The sequence below is a fragment of the Bos grunniens genome, chromosome 10 (assembly GCF_055505025.1).
Source record: "Bos grunniens cultivar Pamir isolate PY7600 chromosome 10, Bosgru_T2T1.0, whole genome shotgun sequence".
NCBI classification, from domain to species: Eukaryota; Metazoa; Chordata; class Mammalia; order Artiodactyla; family Bovidae; genus Bos; species Bos grunniens.
In genome coordinates, this window is record NC_141174.1 from 17,496,993 (window position 1) to 17,513,499 (window position 16,507).

A 16,507-nucleotide genomic window follows, 5' to 3' on the forward strand; every position below is an offset into this window, starting at 1 on the left:
AATTCAAGGAGATCCTAAGGGCCAACCCTGCAGGCAGCAAGCACATGGACTTGGACCAGGAACCACCACCAGGAACTCAGCTCTTCTCTCTGAAAATGGGTATAATGATACCAGCCCGCCCTTCTTGACGGGATTCTTCTGTGGTTCATTCAGTTAACCATCCACTGAACATGTAATTCCTGTCTGTCTATGAGAGGCAAGCCCTGTTCTAGGTTCTGAGGAAACAGTGGTGAGCCAGGCAGGCGAGGTATCTATTCCTTTAGAGCTATCACTGTGGCTTGGGAAGTCAGACAAGACTTCCATAGGCTGTTGAACAGGACTTTTTTCTGTGGTCTTCAAACTTCTGCTGAAGCTGCAAAGGCTGGAACAATAAGATTAAATACTCTCACATGCCAAAGAGAAGTACTAGGCATCTTAGTAAAGGGAGAACCAGTTCAATAACTATCAGGACATAGCCCTGGATGTGCTGTGTGCTTAGTCACTCAGTCATGTCCAACTCTTTGCGACCCCATGGACTTTAGCCCACAAGGCTCCTCTGTCCATGGCATTTCCCAGGCAAGAATACTGGAGTGGGTTGCCATTTACTTCTCTACATCCTTGGATTCCAGTCTATAAATAAAAAGGGATTGAAGAAAGTCACTAAGTCAGAGAACACTTGCCTTGGTAAGCAGGGCTGAGATTTCCCCTGAGGGTACTCCCCAAGCTGACCAAGTGAGGAAAACCAGTCACAAAGATTTGGGGGCCTCCAAAGAAGCAGAAACTATCTTGACTCCCATAACTCTGCCTCTACTGATGCTAGCTGAGGTGCTAGAAGTTGCAAGCACCCCAATGCACCAAAGCACAGCAAGAAAGTTCTTGGGCGAACTCAGCCTATGTCTTCAGGAATTGGGGATGCACATAAAGGAAGTAAATTGTGTGCATCCCTTATCTGGAAAATTCTGCCTGTGGAGCCTGGCTGGAGTGGCTCTTGTAGCAGGATGAGATGCAGCCAACTCAGCACTGGTTTGTTGGCAGGGACAGGAAAGTCCCGTGGCAGATAGGAGACACAGGGAAGTTGTCCAGAGAGTGCTTTTTCTATGGTAGTGCAGGGCAGAGATCCTGCAGAGAGCTTCCAAAGAACCCACAAATGTGCCCATGAACAAGCCAGAGAGCTGGGCACCTGCTAGCTAAGGGCACCTGTCACGTAGAACTTTACCACTTTTCCTCTAACACCTCTCCCCCAACCCTGACACTTGGAGGAGCCACTGCAGAAAAGGAAGGTCAAAAAATCAGACCACACCCCACACTCCCCAGTACAGGATCTTGAGCCAGGGGACAGGCCCGTGGCAGGAGAGGAGGGGTATTAAATTGGATACAAGATTGATTAAATTGGATGAGGTTTTGATTTGGACAGGACCAGACATTTTAGTGCCTGAAAAATTGGTCTTAATTATAGAAATGAAACTGTTTTTGTGACTGGTGGGGATGGGCAGCCAAGGACTCTGCTTGAGATGTCATTAAGGGTGGAGAAGAGAAATTCACCACAGTATGAATTGTGGCAATGAGGGGAGAAAAACAGAGCTGCTTCCTGCTTGTCCCTCTTCAAGTTCAGCCCATTCAATAAATCAATTATTTAGGCAAACAAATAAATAATTTCAACTAGTCTAGAGCAATGAAGGTGAAACAGGGTGATGTATGAGAAAGCGATGACTTGAGAGGTGGTTGGGAAGATACCCTGGAGAAGGAAATGGCTACCCACTCCCGTATTCTTGTCTGGAGAATTCCATGGACAGAGGAGCCTGGAGGGCTACAGTCCATGTGGCTGCAGAGTTGGATAGGACTGAGCAACTAACACTTCCACTTTTCACTTCACTGGGAGTGGGAAGGCTGCTGCTCTTAGGTTAGGGCATCAGGGATGGCTGCTCCAGGAGGTCATGTTTGAGCTGAGAGGTGAAATGGTAAGGAGCTCATCCTGTAAAACATCTTGGAGATGAGTGTTTCAGGGAGAGGAAAAGTGGACATTAACTTAGTCTGTTCAAGAAGCAGAGAGGAGACCAACATAGCTGCAGTGTGGTGAGCTCTCCAGGCCAAGGTGAGATACATCAGGGAGGGGGCCAGTCACGCAGGGCTTTGGAGGCCAGGGTCAAGAGTTGAGGCTTATTTTCAACATTAGATATTTACTGGGTCTGTCCTTTGTGTGGGGTGGGATGTTATAAACCAGTGTCTTCCTGCCTGTTGGGTCTCTGCCTCTCAAGAAGCAGTGTGCTGTGTGTGTGCTCAGCCGCTCAGTCGTTTCTGACTTCTGGCGATCCTATGGACTGTAGCCGGCCAGGCTCCTCTGTCCATGGGATTCTCCAGGCAAGAATACTGGAGTGGGTTGCCGTGCCGCCTCCAGGGCATCTTGCCAACCTAGGGATCAAACCCAGGTCTTCCTCACTTCAGGCAGATTCTTTACCATCTGAGCCACCAGGGAAAGCCCTAAGAAGCAGTAGGCTGCAGAAATGCAGGGGGTGGGAGCAGGGATGGTTGCCAGGCCTTTAGACTTTAGGGCAGGGGACCACGGGGGTGAGTGAGGAGCTGATGGCCGAGGGGTTCTAAGATGGGTGGCCGTTGGCATTCTAGCATCCCTGCCCTCTCCCTGCGGACGCAGAAGATGGGAGCACACACTGCATCAGTCAGAAGCAATCCTGAGGGAGGGAGAGGTGGAATGGGAGGCTAAGAGATGGGATCTGAACTCCAGGCTGCAGGACTGGATTTCATTCACCTCTTGCTCACACTCTGTCTCCTTAAGTGACCTTGTTCCAGATCCTCCATGTTTATTCCTCGGTGAAAAAAAGAGGACACCTCTTGCGGGATCCGCCGCCATCACCGCCTCGGGCTTGTAGGCTCGACCCTGACGCAGCAGGAAGGGGATTAAGATCAAGGAGCGAGGGCGGCCAGCAGCGGCAGGTCTGGACAAGCCGCAGGACAGCCAAGGACGCGGCCAGGTCCACCAGAGGGCGCCCGCCTCCAGACGACCCTCCCGCGCGCTCTCCCCGCGTCCCGCCGCGGCGGAGACAGGCGAGCTGCCCCGCGCTGCCCCGGCTCCAGCCACAGCCCCGGGCCGAAGCCCCCAGTGGCTCGGGCGGGAAGCGAAGGGTCCGGAGCCCGTACTTAGGGTCCGATCTGGCATGCCGTTCTTGGTACCTCTCCCGACCTCCTTCAGACCTTCGAGGCTGCAGCCTTAGTCTTCCAACCATGGAGTTTGTCCTTGAGGTCAGGGGCGGGAGATCAGTTCTGGACAGGTCAGCAGTTCAGCTTGCCCAGGACAGCAGAAAGGTGGCTCGGATGCCCCTGTCCCGACAGTTGTCATCTCGCCTGCCAGCCCTCGCTCGGGTCGGCCCTGCGCCGCCCCCAGCTCCTCACGGGTTAACCCCCCTCGCCGCCCGCTCGCTTCCCGGTGCCAAAGTGGGTGTTGCTGAAATTCCTCTCTCTCCCTCTCCCGTAATAAGGGGGCTGAACTGTCCCTCCGAGGAGGGGGCATGGTGTGGATAAAAGAGACGAAAAATCAGGGGGAGGTTTCCAAAAATAAAACCCTCCAGTTCTCCTTCCGAAGGCTACAGCGACCGGGAGAAGGCGCGAAGGTGCAACAGCGGTGCGCGCCCAGCGGGAGACGCAGCGCGGCCTCCAGGCTCGGTGCGCGCAGCCCCCGGCCGCTCCCGCCGCCTGGCTCCGGCTCCAGGGAGAGCCTAGCCCGCAGTCTGACTCGGGGCCCCCTAGACGGGAAGAGGCGGGCCACCGGCAGGGGACCGGAGCGCAGCCAGCGGGCGACGGGCGCACCGACTGTGAGCCCCAGGGGCCGTTCCCCGCGCGCGCGCGCGCAGCTCTCCAGGCGCCCCGGCTCCATGAGGCCCCCAACCACCGCCCGCTGCCCTGGGCGCGTCCTGCAGAACCCCTGGAGGAGCTTCTGGCCGCTCACCCTGGCTCTCTTCGTAGGCATGGGTCAGGCTCAGAGGGACCCGGTGGGAAGATACGAGCCGGCTGGAAGAGACGCGAGTCGGCTGCGGCGCCCCGGGGGCAGCCCCGTAGTTGCTACAGCCAAGGTGTACAGTCTGTTCCGGGAGCAAGACGCGCCCGTCCGGGGTTCGCCGCCCGCGGAGCTGGTCCAGCCTAGCTGGGGGAGCCCCAGGAGGTCCACCGAGGCGGAAGCCAGGAGGCCGCCCCGCGCACAGCAGCCTCGGCGAGTCCAGCCACCTGCGCAGACTTGGAGAAGCCGACCCTCGGGCCAGCAGCAGTCCGCACCCGGGGCCCGGGCCGCGCCGGCTCTCCCGCGTCTCGAGACGGTGCAGCGGCCGCGGGCTGCGCGAGGGCGCCTTACGGGGTGAGCGCTGGAGAGGGAAGGGTGGGGGCTTGAGGGAGCGAGGGTCGGTCTCCCGAACACTCGTTCGTGGAGGGATGGGGATGTGTAGACGAGAGGACAGGGCGGGGGCTCTGCCTGTCTCCCTTCTGTCTTCAATACTGCGGGAAACAGACCGAGGTCCCCAAGCTGGGGCTCTATCTGACCCGCTTTCAAAAAGTAGAGAGGAAAGAGAAACACCGTCCACACCCTTTCGTACCAGCTCTCGCCCAGATCCGACGTTAAATCCTTTCCCAAGGCGGCAGTGCATTCGCCCGCGCTCCTCCCGTCTGCCTTAACCGGTGTCTGCTGACGCCCGCTGCCCGCAGAGGTGCGGGGATCCGAAGGGGATCGCGGAGTGGGTGTTCCAGGCGCTTGAGAACCGGGAGAAGCTGAGCGGCCTTAGTGCGCGGTGGGTGGACGATGTCGGGGGTGGGGGTGGGGGCTCCAGAGCGCGAGGGCTGATGCACCTCCAGGAACGAGGCTTCGACGCCTGCCGTGGGGACAAAGCTGTGCGTTGGGGCACAGGCCGGCCTGGGTCCGCGGATGGCTGGACGAGGAAGTGGGCGTGGACTCGGGGGCACTTTGGGCAGGAAACCTGTCCGCGGGTGTGGCTGTGACACTGTGGGTCCATGGCGGAGTGGGTCTGTGTGTGCGCCTGTGCAGCAAGGTGTCAGCACGACTTTGCAGGACTAGGTCTCCCCTCAACCCTGCCATTTAGTCTCTCCCCCCGCACCCCGCTCCCGATGCAACATCCGCTGCCTGCCGAGGGCGCCCTCGCGGCGTAGGGGACGCTCCCCAGCCATCCCCTCCCCCCCCAGATGAGGATTCTCACGGCTGCGGGGGCGCTGGGCCTGGCCGGAGTGGGACAGGTATCTACAGAATGGAGGGCGGGCGAGCCCGGGCAGTACGGGTGCCCGGTATGGGGCATCATCGGGGAGGCTGAGAAGGAACCTGGCGGCCCTTCTGGGCCTGGGCCCGATTTGCCAGTTGGGTTCAGTCCCCCGGAGCATAGCATGAAGGGCGCTGCATCCCCAGGGCTACTCCTGAGGCTCTTCTTACTGCCTCTCCACTCCCTGTTTTCTTTGGCTGCAGCACTGCTCTCCTATATTTCAGCAGGATTCTCTCTCTTCATTCAAATCTCTGTTTAGAGAGGCCCCCACCCTCTCTCTTCACCCTGCTGTATGTTTCTTCATAGCAGTAATTCCCATCTGACATATTATGTTTCTGCTTTTATGGTCTGATCTCCCAGGGCACACTAATGTCAGCTCTAGGAAAAGAGAGGCTTTGTATTCTGCATTGCTGGGTCACCAGTGCCTAGAACAGTGCTCGAGTTTAGTTGCAGCTTTCTAAGTACCTGTTTAATGGGTGAAGGAATGTCTCACTGTCCGTGCAAGGCCTGGCTTAAGGCAGACGCAGAGGAGACCTGGGCACTGCCAAGTGGCTTAAACAGAGGATCAGTCAGCGAGCAGTAATGGCTGTGCAAGTGAACACGTGCTTCCTAAGAGCAAGTGTGCCAAGCTAGGGACAGGGGATGCAGCCCGAGACAAAGACATTGTTCCTGCCAGGAGAGCAGCTCAATTACTTCAAGTCAAATTGGAGAAATGAACACATATGCACCGGCCAACATGCTTTCTAGTACCAGAAGCTTCCTGTTAAAGCATAAAGGAAAGGATGATTTGGGCTGAGGCACTCAGAGGAAAAAGAAGCCCTGTGAGCTCCAGCCCCTGGGGTTCATGTGGGGAAGAAGGTGGGGGTAGCAGGAGTAGGACCCCAAGATGTCACACTGCCCGAGGACAGGGGCTTTTTTTTTTTTTTTACTGTGGGCAGTGGCCTAAGGGCAGGTCTGTACCTTGGTGTCGGGGAGCCACAGGGCTGAGGCTGGAGGCATAGATTTGGGCCAGATCACGGAGAGAGCTTACCCTGTCAGCATTCTGGTGGGAGTTGGGGGGAGGAGGAATAGTGGAGTGGAGGTGGGAGGATGAACTATTAGCAGCTGTGAAAGGAGATGGTGATGAGCATAGCAGACTGTTACCAGGATATGGCTGGTAGATGTGCACAGGTGTGTAAGTACCTGGGTTGGATGCCACCCACAAGCACCTGCCAAACACAGGTGCACACATCACCCAGCACATGCTGGGTTTGACTCCTCCCCCAGGTTATTTTCTGCAGCTTTGATAAAGGGTGGGTTCCTCAGGCACTCCAGCTAGCCGGGGAGGGACTGAGTGGCAATCGTCCATCGACTTCTTCTCCCTAAGTCCATTCTGACTAATGGCTTATGGCCAGGCTGACCTCTCTGGCAATTGCCTTGAGAATTGCTCAGGGCCAACCAGGTGGTGCTAGAATTAAAGAACCTGCCTGCCAGTGCAGGAGGCACCAGAGACATGGTTTTGATCCTTGTCGGGAAGATCCCCTGGAGGAGGGCACCTTGGAGGAGGGCACCTTGGAGGAGGGCACCTTGGAGAATCCCAGTATTCTTGCCTGGAGAATTCCATGGACAGAGGAGCCTTGTGGGCTACAGTCAGTCCATGGGGTAGAATGGACTGAAGGGACTAAGCTTGCATGCATGCAAGGACTAAGTGCCACCTGCTGGTAAACCTTGGAATTGCATCACTACTACTGGGGATTCTTCATTCATTCAACAAATATTTGGAAGGTCTCCTGTATGCCAGGCACTCTGCTGGACCATGGGGATACAGCAGTGGCCAAGACAGCCTCTGTCTTCGTGGAACTTGCCATGTAGTGGGGATTTATTGCACACAATGAAGATTTTAAGTGTGTGCCAGGCATAGCGCTAGGTGTCTGGGACACAGAGTAACCAAAGCAGAAACAATTCCTGCATTATTGAAATTTACAGTCCACACGGGAGTTTTTAAGCTATTGTTTCCCAGTATTCAGTGTTTATTAAGCTTAGCCTCACAGCATACCACTTTCATAATATTTTCCTCTTTTTTTCTTGTTCTATTATTTTCTTTAAATTTATAAACTGTTAAAAATAACAGGATTTTGTGTTTTATTTATTTTCAAGTGTTTTATATTATGAAGTATTATACAAGCTTATAAACCTACAAAAGGTATTGGAAATAATACAACTAACAATCCAATTTTTTCAAACTTTAATATTTTGGCATAGTTTGCTTCTGATTTTTTTTAGTTGAAATATCTTCTGCAAGTTTGTCTCCCCTCTCCCCCAATGTTAACCACTACCTTGAATTTACTAATGATGCCAACCTATGTTTTTATACCATTGCTGCAGATGTGTGCATCCATAGCTTATATAACATTGTTTTGCATATTTTAGGTAAGTGATACCATGCTGCATTATTCTTCTACAATTTGCTTTCTCCTCATTAGATTTTTGAGATTTAACTAAGTTAATATAATCAGCCCAAGTTTATTCATTTTAATTGTTGGATATTATGCCATTGTCTGAATATACCACAGTTTATTTATCCATCCTTCTGTTTTTGGACAGTTAGATGAGTTACATATTTTGGTATTACAAACAGTGCGTGACTCATTTTTATAAATAAATAAATCCATTTGCAAGGACACTTTGTATCACTATCCTGAGTTGAAGATGGTACCACTTGTCATAAAGAGAAGGTAACTGTAGGAAAATTGAAATGAAAACAAAATGTACTCCAAGTCTAGTCAGATACCATTATCATAGGAAGTTCAGCCCTGTGGTGTGTTCACCCTATTGGAAAGGGAGATTGGCAAGTGTTGAGGGGAGAGGACTTGGCATAAAAACCCAACCTCGGACAGAGATTTTTCCTCACTGATCTAATCAGACTAGAAACATCGCTAAAAAGGGAATCACTTTCTCCCTGTGTGATTCAGCATTGCTGCAAGTTCTGAGTATGGTAACCTCAAGTCCCCTTTTCTACCCTCAGTGTTGTTCATTCACCTTTTTGGGAAACACTGGCTCCAGTAAAACAAAGAGGTATTAAAGGTGCACCACATGCCAGGCCCTGTGTTAGACTTTAGGGGCACAAAGAGGAATAAGACCCCTTAAGGTACTCGACACATACACCAGCAGCCTGAGACGATCGGTAGCACACCGTGTGGAGGCTGGAGAACAGGGAAGGCTGGGTAGACGTCAGGGGAGGGTCTACCCGAAGAAGGTGATGTTTGATCTGGAGCGTGCCAAGGATTTCAGTCGGCAAAGAAGAGAGGTAAGGCCATCTAGGCAGAGACAGCAGCTTAAGCAAAGGCGTCAAACGGTGCCCACATGTAGTACAGCGAGGGGACGGCAAACTTTGTGTCATGGCTTTGGTTGTGGGTGGCCATGGAGATAAGGGAGGGGTGATGGGGGCAGTTAGACTCTATAGGCAGGTGGGGTCGGGTTGGCTTTGTAGAGGCCAGTGGAGAGCCTGGCGGCGGCTGTAACAAAAGACCAGTATGACCAGATTTGTTCCAGGTGGAACAGCAGCTGTCCTAGGCTGTTAGCCAGATGCGTTCCCAGGGGTTGGGCAGTGATGCTGGATAATGTTTGCGGAGCAGTGCCGCCCCGAAGGCTGGGCTTATAAAAATCTCTGAGCGGTATCTTCCAGAGAGCCAGAACCCCTGAGTCATCTGCCCCAGCTAGTCAGTCTCATCTGCTCTCTCCAGCTAACCGGAGCCCACTGAACACTCATCTCCCATCAGGCACCTCCTGGAGCTTGCACCCAAGACTCTGGCTGGTCTCCTGGATCTCTCTGGAAGGCCCTGTTAGCTGAGCGTGGCTCCTTTGCTTGGCAGCTTTGATCCTGACCAGTTCTCCTGGTGGCCCTGGCGGCCTTGAAGGCTCTACCCTGGGCAGGCAGGGCAGGCCGAGCCGCTGCCCTCCTACAGTCAGCTCTGTGGCCATCTTGAGGGCATCTAGGGTGACAGGCTCAGGGGGCCTCCTGGAGCTGGGTTCCACGCCACGACCTCTCGGCCGGGCAGCTTCATCGGTCTGTGCTCTCTGGGCTTCCCTGGACGCTAGATTTTAGAAAACTCCCAGGGCTTGCTGCCTGTTTTTCCTCTCAAAGACCTCCCAGGCCTCTCAGAGGCCTTGTCACCACCACCAGGGATAATGACTTACAAATGGGTGGGTCGTGCCCCCTCCCACTGGGGCACACAACTCAGAAGCCATGGGTAGGAGGGCCAGCCCTTTCTGCAGAACCCAGTGACTGACTGAGATCCTGGTGGGGAGGAGGCCTTCAGGGAACCAGTAAACTGAGGGAAGCAGTCCAGAGAGGCTTCGAGGTAACCAAGATGGCACAGCCCTCGGCTGAGGGGACATTCTGTGAGCTCCCTGGGAGGCAGCTCCCCACAGCTTTGGGCCGAAGGGCCAGAAATGGGCCTCAGCATTTTCAAATGGCAGGGATTTATTTTGAATGTTTTGTAAGGTTTCAAAAACCACACCAGCTTTGGGGTCGACACAAACGTCAACCAAACTCTTAAGTGGGACCAGATGCCCCCATGCTGGCCAAAGAGGTAATGGGAATGGCCTCCTGGTCAGCCCTTCATCCCGACTCTCGGACTCCATACCTCTGCCACCCTGCTTACCCTGCGTTTCAGTGAGTGCTCGGTAGACAATTTCTAATGGAAACCATGGGATATGTGAGGCCAGAGCCCAGCCCAGTCTGAGCTGGGGAGGCAAGACCCCAGAGGTCTTCTCCAAGAAGATCCCTCTGGGGAATTCACCGGGGTCTGGGCAAGTGGGTCTATAGATCGACAGTCAGGGTGGGTGAAAGCTCCTGGTGCTGTAGGGCTCCACTGGAGACCGGAGGGCAGAGTTTGGGTGGGCTGGGTGAATGGCCCTGATGGCAGCTGCTGGTCAGTGTCTCCTGTGGGGTCAGTGTCCTCGGTGCTGGGGGAAGGACTATCCCCCCTTCAAGTAAGTTCCAGCAGCCTGCCCGAATAAAAAGTGTACTCGCCACGCAGAGCGGCTTACGCTGAGTCCCCAGCCCCATTGTCCCACCAGCCTGCCACCTCCTCAGCCCCTCTTAAAGGACATTCTGGAGCCTGGCTTTTTCCATCACCCTCCCAGTTGCTCGATCTCACCCTGTACCAGCCTGCCCGAGGGCTAAGGCTCCTCCCAGTGTGCATTTGTTGGCAGGGGATACAGATGTAGGTCCTTAAGGCTGTTGTGTGTGTGTGTGTCTTCCAGCTTCCCTTGGATTATCAACATTTGTTGGCAAGGGCCATGGTGATTATTTTTTGGTGAGAGGCCACGTGGACTTGGAGCGTGACTTCGAGTTGGGTCAACCTAGGTTGGAGTCTGGCCCTGACACTTCTTGTTTAGTCTTGGCAAGGGACTGAGCCACTCTGAACTTGCTTTTTGGTTGTCTTCATGATCCCGTGCCAGTGGAGTGCCTTCTTGTGTCAGGGGCTCTATATCCCTATCTTGTTGAATCCTCCCAATAACCCCATGAGGCAGGTATTATTATCTGCCTTGTACAGATGATGAGAGTGACGCTTCCCTAGGTCGTGCCACCAGTGGCAGAATCAGGATTCTGTCTTAGTGCCCGCCCCTGGGCCTTGCGGCCTCCCTCGAGAAGGGGGACAGTGCCCAGCCTGGCAGAGTTTCCCCAGGCCCTGCCTGTAAAGGGCAGGACCATCAGACAAGTTCTGTGAATAATCCTGCTCTGAGCATCCCACGCTGACCCTGTCTTGGTGGCCCCACAGGAGGAATGTCTGCGGGGGACAGTGCTGCCCGGGATGGACAACAGCAAACAGCACCAACCACTGTATCAAACGTGAGTGCCTCCACTCCATCCACCCTCTCCCCGCCTCTCTCTCTCCACTGAGCTGGGCCGGGCGTGGCATCTCTAGAACCTGGAACACACGTGTCTTCCCCAATCCACCTCCTGAGCAGGCAGCCCCTCTCCAGTGGGAAGCAGTGGAAGGGAGGAGATGAAAAAGTGCCTCCAGGGAATTCCTCGGTAGTCCAGTAGTTAGGACTCTGTGCTTTCACTGCCGAAGGCCTGGTTTCAATCCTTGGTTGGGGAACTAAGCTCCCACAAGCTGCATGCCAAAAAAAAAAAAAAAAAAAATGACTCCTGATGACTGAACTGAAAATGACTTCTAAGATAAATCCCTGCTTGTGTTTATAAAGCTTCCTGTATGCCTCTTCTGATGCCCCTCTGTGTTGGGGCTCACCCCTAGCTTGCCCTGGGGTCTGCAGAACACACCTGGCCCCAGAGCCTCTGCACCACACCTTCCGTGGGAAGAGGGCACTCACAGTGCGTGCTGTGGGGATCCACCTCTGCTCTGGCCCCTGGCCCCTGGGGCCATTCTACCAGCATGGTCAGATGAGTCTCTGCTTCTGTGTCTGGAGCACTCTTCCTTTGGATCTCTCCCAAGCCTGGCAGGCTGGCCCAGATTAGAAAAAATACTGCCTACCAACCGCACCTTTACTACCACCAGCACGACTACCGTAACTACCATTGGCACTGTTATTCCTCCGACTGCCCCCAGCACCGTCATTACTACTACAGCTGCTGCTGCTGCTCCGACTGCTGTTACTGTACCGCCCACACCACCACCACTGATACCGCGACAATGACGATGACTATACTGCTACGAGCTAACAGCTGGGGACTTACTGTATACCCGACGCTGCGCTAAGCTCTTAACATACATCATCTTACTTGAGTCTCTCAGTCCTGTACCGTGAGTATTTACTGCTCATCGCAGTTACAGCCTAGGACACTGAGGCTCAGGTTGGCTAAGAAACATGCCCGAGGAGACAGTACTCTGAGTCTGGCTCAGGAGGCAGACTCTAGGCAGTCTGACCCAGAACCCCGTACTCTTAGCTGTGGGGCTTTGCTTTCTCCCAATACTAACTGAGTTTAGGGCCTTCTGGACTCTGGGAGCGCCACAGGTGATGACTGGACAGTTTCGGAGAGCTTGGATCTTCCTCCCTCACACCCCGGGGCCCCTCTCGAGTCTTTATCAGCACTACACGCGCCCCCTCCAGTCTTTGTGGCAGTACAGGAGCTCTGCCCAGCTGTTCCTCCTGGATCCGATTCCACTCTCTGCCCTAAGCCTGGCTGCAAAGCCCTAGTCTCACCAGCACCCCTTCCTGCCCAAGGACAAGCCCTAGACGCTTTCCAGTGTGAGAGTTTCACAGCCAGTGGTCCAGCCGGGTGATGAAAGCTATGGTGTTCCTGTCCCTGCTGGATGCCCTCATTTCTGCTCTCCTGATGCCTTCTGAGACGGGGATAGATAGGGATGCAATGGGGTTGCTTCCATTCCTACGGGGCTGGCTCACCAAGCTTCCAGTTCTGCCTCTGACCTCGTGGCCTTGACCCTCTCCCAGTCTGATGATGAAGCCTGGGCAGAATCTTAGGTCTCTCTGAGGATCTCCAGATAAAGACAAAACTCCAAACTCAGAAACAAACAGCAATGCAGATTTCTACCTGAAAATTCTTTCCTTTGGGGGAACCTGAATTAGTGGGGCTTGCAGAGGCTAGGTACGTGGTGACTAGGGGCACAGTTGGGGGAGGGACCCTTCTCCATAATTTGAAAGATAAGGACCGTGTGCCTCAGATGACTTGCTCAAGGTCACACAGCTCCTTAGTAGAAGATCTGGGACCTGAAATCGGTGACTCCCCTGGGCAGAGAAGCCAAGGATGTGGGTAGCCCAGTAAGTTTTACAATCAGGAGAAGCTCTGGGGCTGGGGACTGGACACTGGTATGTTATTAAAGTTCCGTAGGTGATTCTAGCCAGGGCTGAAGACTGCTAAGCAGAGTTTGGGGTCAATCATGGGAAGATCTGCTTTGGGGAGCCCTACTCAAATTTGAACGTTTCCACGAATCCTCTGTTGTTGTTCAGTCGCTCACTTGTGTCTGACTCTTGGTGACCCCATGGACTGCAGCACATCAGGCTTCCCTGTCCTTCACCAACTCCTGGACCTTGCTCAAATTCATGTCCATTGAGTCGCTGATATCATCCTACCATCTCATCCTCTGTCGCCCCCTTCTCCTCCTGCCCTCAGTCTTTCCCAGCATCAGGGTCTTTTCCAATGAGTCAGCTCTTTGCACCAGGTAGCCAAAGTATTGCAGCTTCAGCTTCAGCTTCAGTCCTTCCAATGAATATTCAGGACTGGACTGATTTCCTTTAGGATTTTCTGGTTTGATTTCCTTGCAGTCCAAGGGACTCTCAGGAGTCTTCTCCAGCACCGCAGTTCAAAAGTATCAGTTCTTTGGCACTCAGCCTTCTTTATGGTCCAACTCTTACATCCATACGTGACTGCTGGAAAAACCATGGCTTTGACTGTATGGACCTTTATCAACAAAGTGATGTCTCTGCTTTTTAACATGCTGTCTAAGTTCGCCATGGCTTTCCTTCCAAGGAGCAAACGTCTCTTAATTTAAAGGCTGCAGTCACCATCTGCAGCAATTTTGAAGCCCAGGAAAATAAAATTTGTCACTTCTACTTTTTCCCCTTCTATTTGCCATTAAGTGATGGGGCTGGATACCATGGTCTTAGTTTTTTTGAACGTTGAGTTTTGAGCCAACTTTTTCACTGTCCTCTGGGATCTTATTAAAGTGCAGACTGTGACTCAGCAGGTCTGGGGTGAGGCTAGAGAGTCTGTTTCTAACAAGCTCCTAGGGGATGCTGATGCTGCTGGTCCACGGACCACACTTTGAGTAGCAAGCCCTGGGGGGCGCCTCTGGAAGCCCAGGGAGGGATTTGGGGCTAGAAATGAGGAGGAGGGCTCGTAAGTTCTAAAGAGCTTAGCAGAGAGTGTTGCTGAGGTTTGAAGTTGGGAAGGCTGGCTTCAGAGTGGGTGGCCTTCTCCCTAGCTGCCCAAGGGTCTGGGCACAAGCCTCGCTCGGGCCTGAAGGCTCTCGATTTCCTGACTTGCTCATGACTTTCCAGCATCATTCTCTGCCAATCTGGAGTTTCAACACTGGAAACTCGAGGTTGGGTGAGTCTGCTGATTGTCAGAACTGACGTGTGTGCGCACCCTTGAGCCCAGAGCAGGGGGCAGCTGCTCCGGTGCGCCGTCAGTACCCACTCCACCCTGGGGGTCCTCAGCCCTGTTATTTCTCTCCCTGGTCTTCTGCTGCCCCTCTAGGTGTCTCTGGGACTCTGGCATGCAGGCTGGCAGCGCTCCAGGAGGACTTTGCCAGTGGGTGTTAGCCTCTCCCACTAAAAGTCGACTTGCCCACTGAAGGTCTGTGTACTAATTAGCTGGGCCCAATGCTGTTTGCTTGTTGCTATTTTGCTGCTAATGAGCCTAATGAGAACCACGTGGATGGTGGGGTGTTGGCCCTGGATGGCTGGTCCAAAGCTCTGTCAAGTATGGGCTCTTGCTTCCACGCCCTGTCAGCTGGCAGTCCTGCTTCCCCTGAGTGGTTTGCGTCTCCCTATCCCCTTCCCACGCTCTACTCCCCTGGCTGGAGCCAAGGCTGCCAGTACTGGGGAGTGCTCATGATTCTGGCCTAGCGGTTTCACAGATGTAGGGTGCCTCTCCTGGTCTGGCAAGATTGGGGGTGACAGGGAGGGGTGTGGGACATTCCCCCAACTGCCAAGTCTAGTCTCAGAAGGGTGCAGGGAGTCAATCCATCCGCTGGTCTCTTCCAGATACCTGTGGGTCCAGCCCACTGGCCATGCACAGGGAGTGATTGTCTTTGTGCCCTGGGTCTCCCCCGACCCCCGGCTTGCCTCCTCTCATGGAATCCTTGGTTGCCGTAACATACCGGCCATCTCCCTGGCAGCCTCTCTCTCTATTTCTGTCCAGCCCCTGGGCTTTGGGGAGCCACAGTGTCTGCAGGTGTCTGTTGCTGGAAGCCTAGCTGCTCTCTGCAGCCTGGCGGGGTCTGGAGCTGGGCCCTCGCCTCCTCCTCTGGTCTCGGTCTCCTCCTTCCCTTCTGTGGCTTTGCCAGCTCTGCCACACAATTTATGTGTTTATGTATTTGTGCAGGCAGCTCGCTGGGGCCTGCCGGCCCGCTCGGCTGAGGCGAAAGACTGCAGGGTGTGGGGAGGCTGGATCCTGTTTAGAGTTAGGGCTTTTGGAAGACTGTCCAGTCTTCCCAGACTGACTCACCCCAATACACACACAGCCTTTGCGGGGACTTCTAAAGGCTCATCCTGGGGAAGAGGATTTGAAGAATTCTCTGGCTTCTCCTTTTATCTCAGCCTAGATGCACAGGGGCTGGGGCTATTCTGGGGAAGGCAGAGGCTCTCAGGGAAGGGGCTAGGAGGACTACCACCCCCACGCCCCCACCAGGACTAAGGCACAGAGTGAGAACATGTACTTTAGATTCTGGTGCCAGATTCAAGGAGTCATGGCTTTGAATCCCGGCTCTGTGTCCTCAAGCAAGTGCCTGGCCCTGTCCCAGCCCCAGAGCCTCACCCAGTGAGTATAACACCCAGTAAGTGAGGATAACACCTCACCCAGTAAGTGGGTATAACAGTCTCTATAGAGCTGCTTCTAATAATAGTAACACACTCAAGATCTTACTGAGGGTTGGAACTTGATTATTAATTTTTAACCCTGACAACAACCCTCTTGTAAATCATATTTGACCTTTATCCCCATTTACAGATGAGGTTAACTCTTTGTCCAAGTCATGCAGCTGGGAATCGGCAGAACCTGGGTGTGAATTTAAGTAGCCTGGTCCAGAGGACAGGGCTTGACACCACGCTCCTGGGAAACGAGTGAGTGCATATAGAGAGCCTGGCATGGGGTAACTTTGGCTGTGATCTTACTCAATCCAGGAGGCTATGCTGCCTGCCTGGGTTTAAATGCTGGCTCCATAGCTTAGCTGCAGGACCCTGGGCAAGATGTTTAAGCTCTCTGTGCCTCAATTTCTTTTTCCGTAAAATATGACTAATACTAGTCCCTGCCTCACAGAATTCTAAGGAACAAAGAGATAGCTTAGGGCAAATGTTTAGTTCAAAGCCTGGCATGTTCTGGGTGTTCTATACATGTCTGGCCTTGATGGTGAGAGCAGGGACTGTATCTTGTGGCCCCTGCGCCTGCAGCGCAGTGCAAGTGTTCATTGGATACAAGGAGCAAGGCTCACCAACAATGTGCTGAGCAACACAGGGCCTCTGCCAGGCCTGCGCAGAGAGGTCTCCTCCTGTTGCCCTGGGCTCATCAGCCTTTTCATAAAACTCCCCATGGTGCTCGGGAGACCCTGGAATGGCCTGGGCACTTGTTCTTG

General features: G+C 53.8%; 1 protein-coding gene across 6 annotated transcripts in view; it reads left to right on the forward strand.

Moving 5' to 3' along the window:
* The first annotated feature begins 3,368 nt into the window (after positions 1-3,368).
* Positions 3,369-16,507, forward strand: part of LTBP2 (latent transforming growth factor beta binding protein 2) — a 109,348-nt gene continuing 96,209 nt past the window's right edge. For all 6 annotated transcript variants that reach the window (XR_015133999.1, XM_086319669.1, XM_086319671.1 and 3 more), the window contains exons 1-2: positions 3,369-4,339; positions 11,012-11,082. Coding sequence is in view for 5 of the 6 variants with exons in the window: in XM_086319669.1 (XP_086175795.1) it covers positions 3,501-4,339; positions 11,012-11,082 (910 nt within the window). In the remaining variant the exon portion in view is untranslated. The remainder of the gene's footprint in view (positions 4,340-11,011; positions 11,083-16,507) is intronic.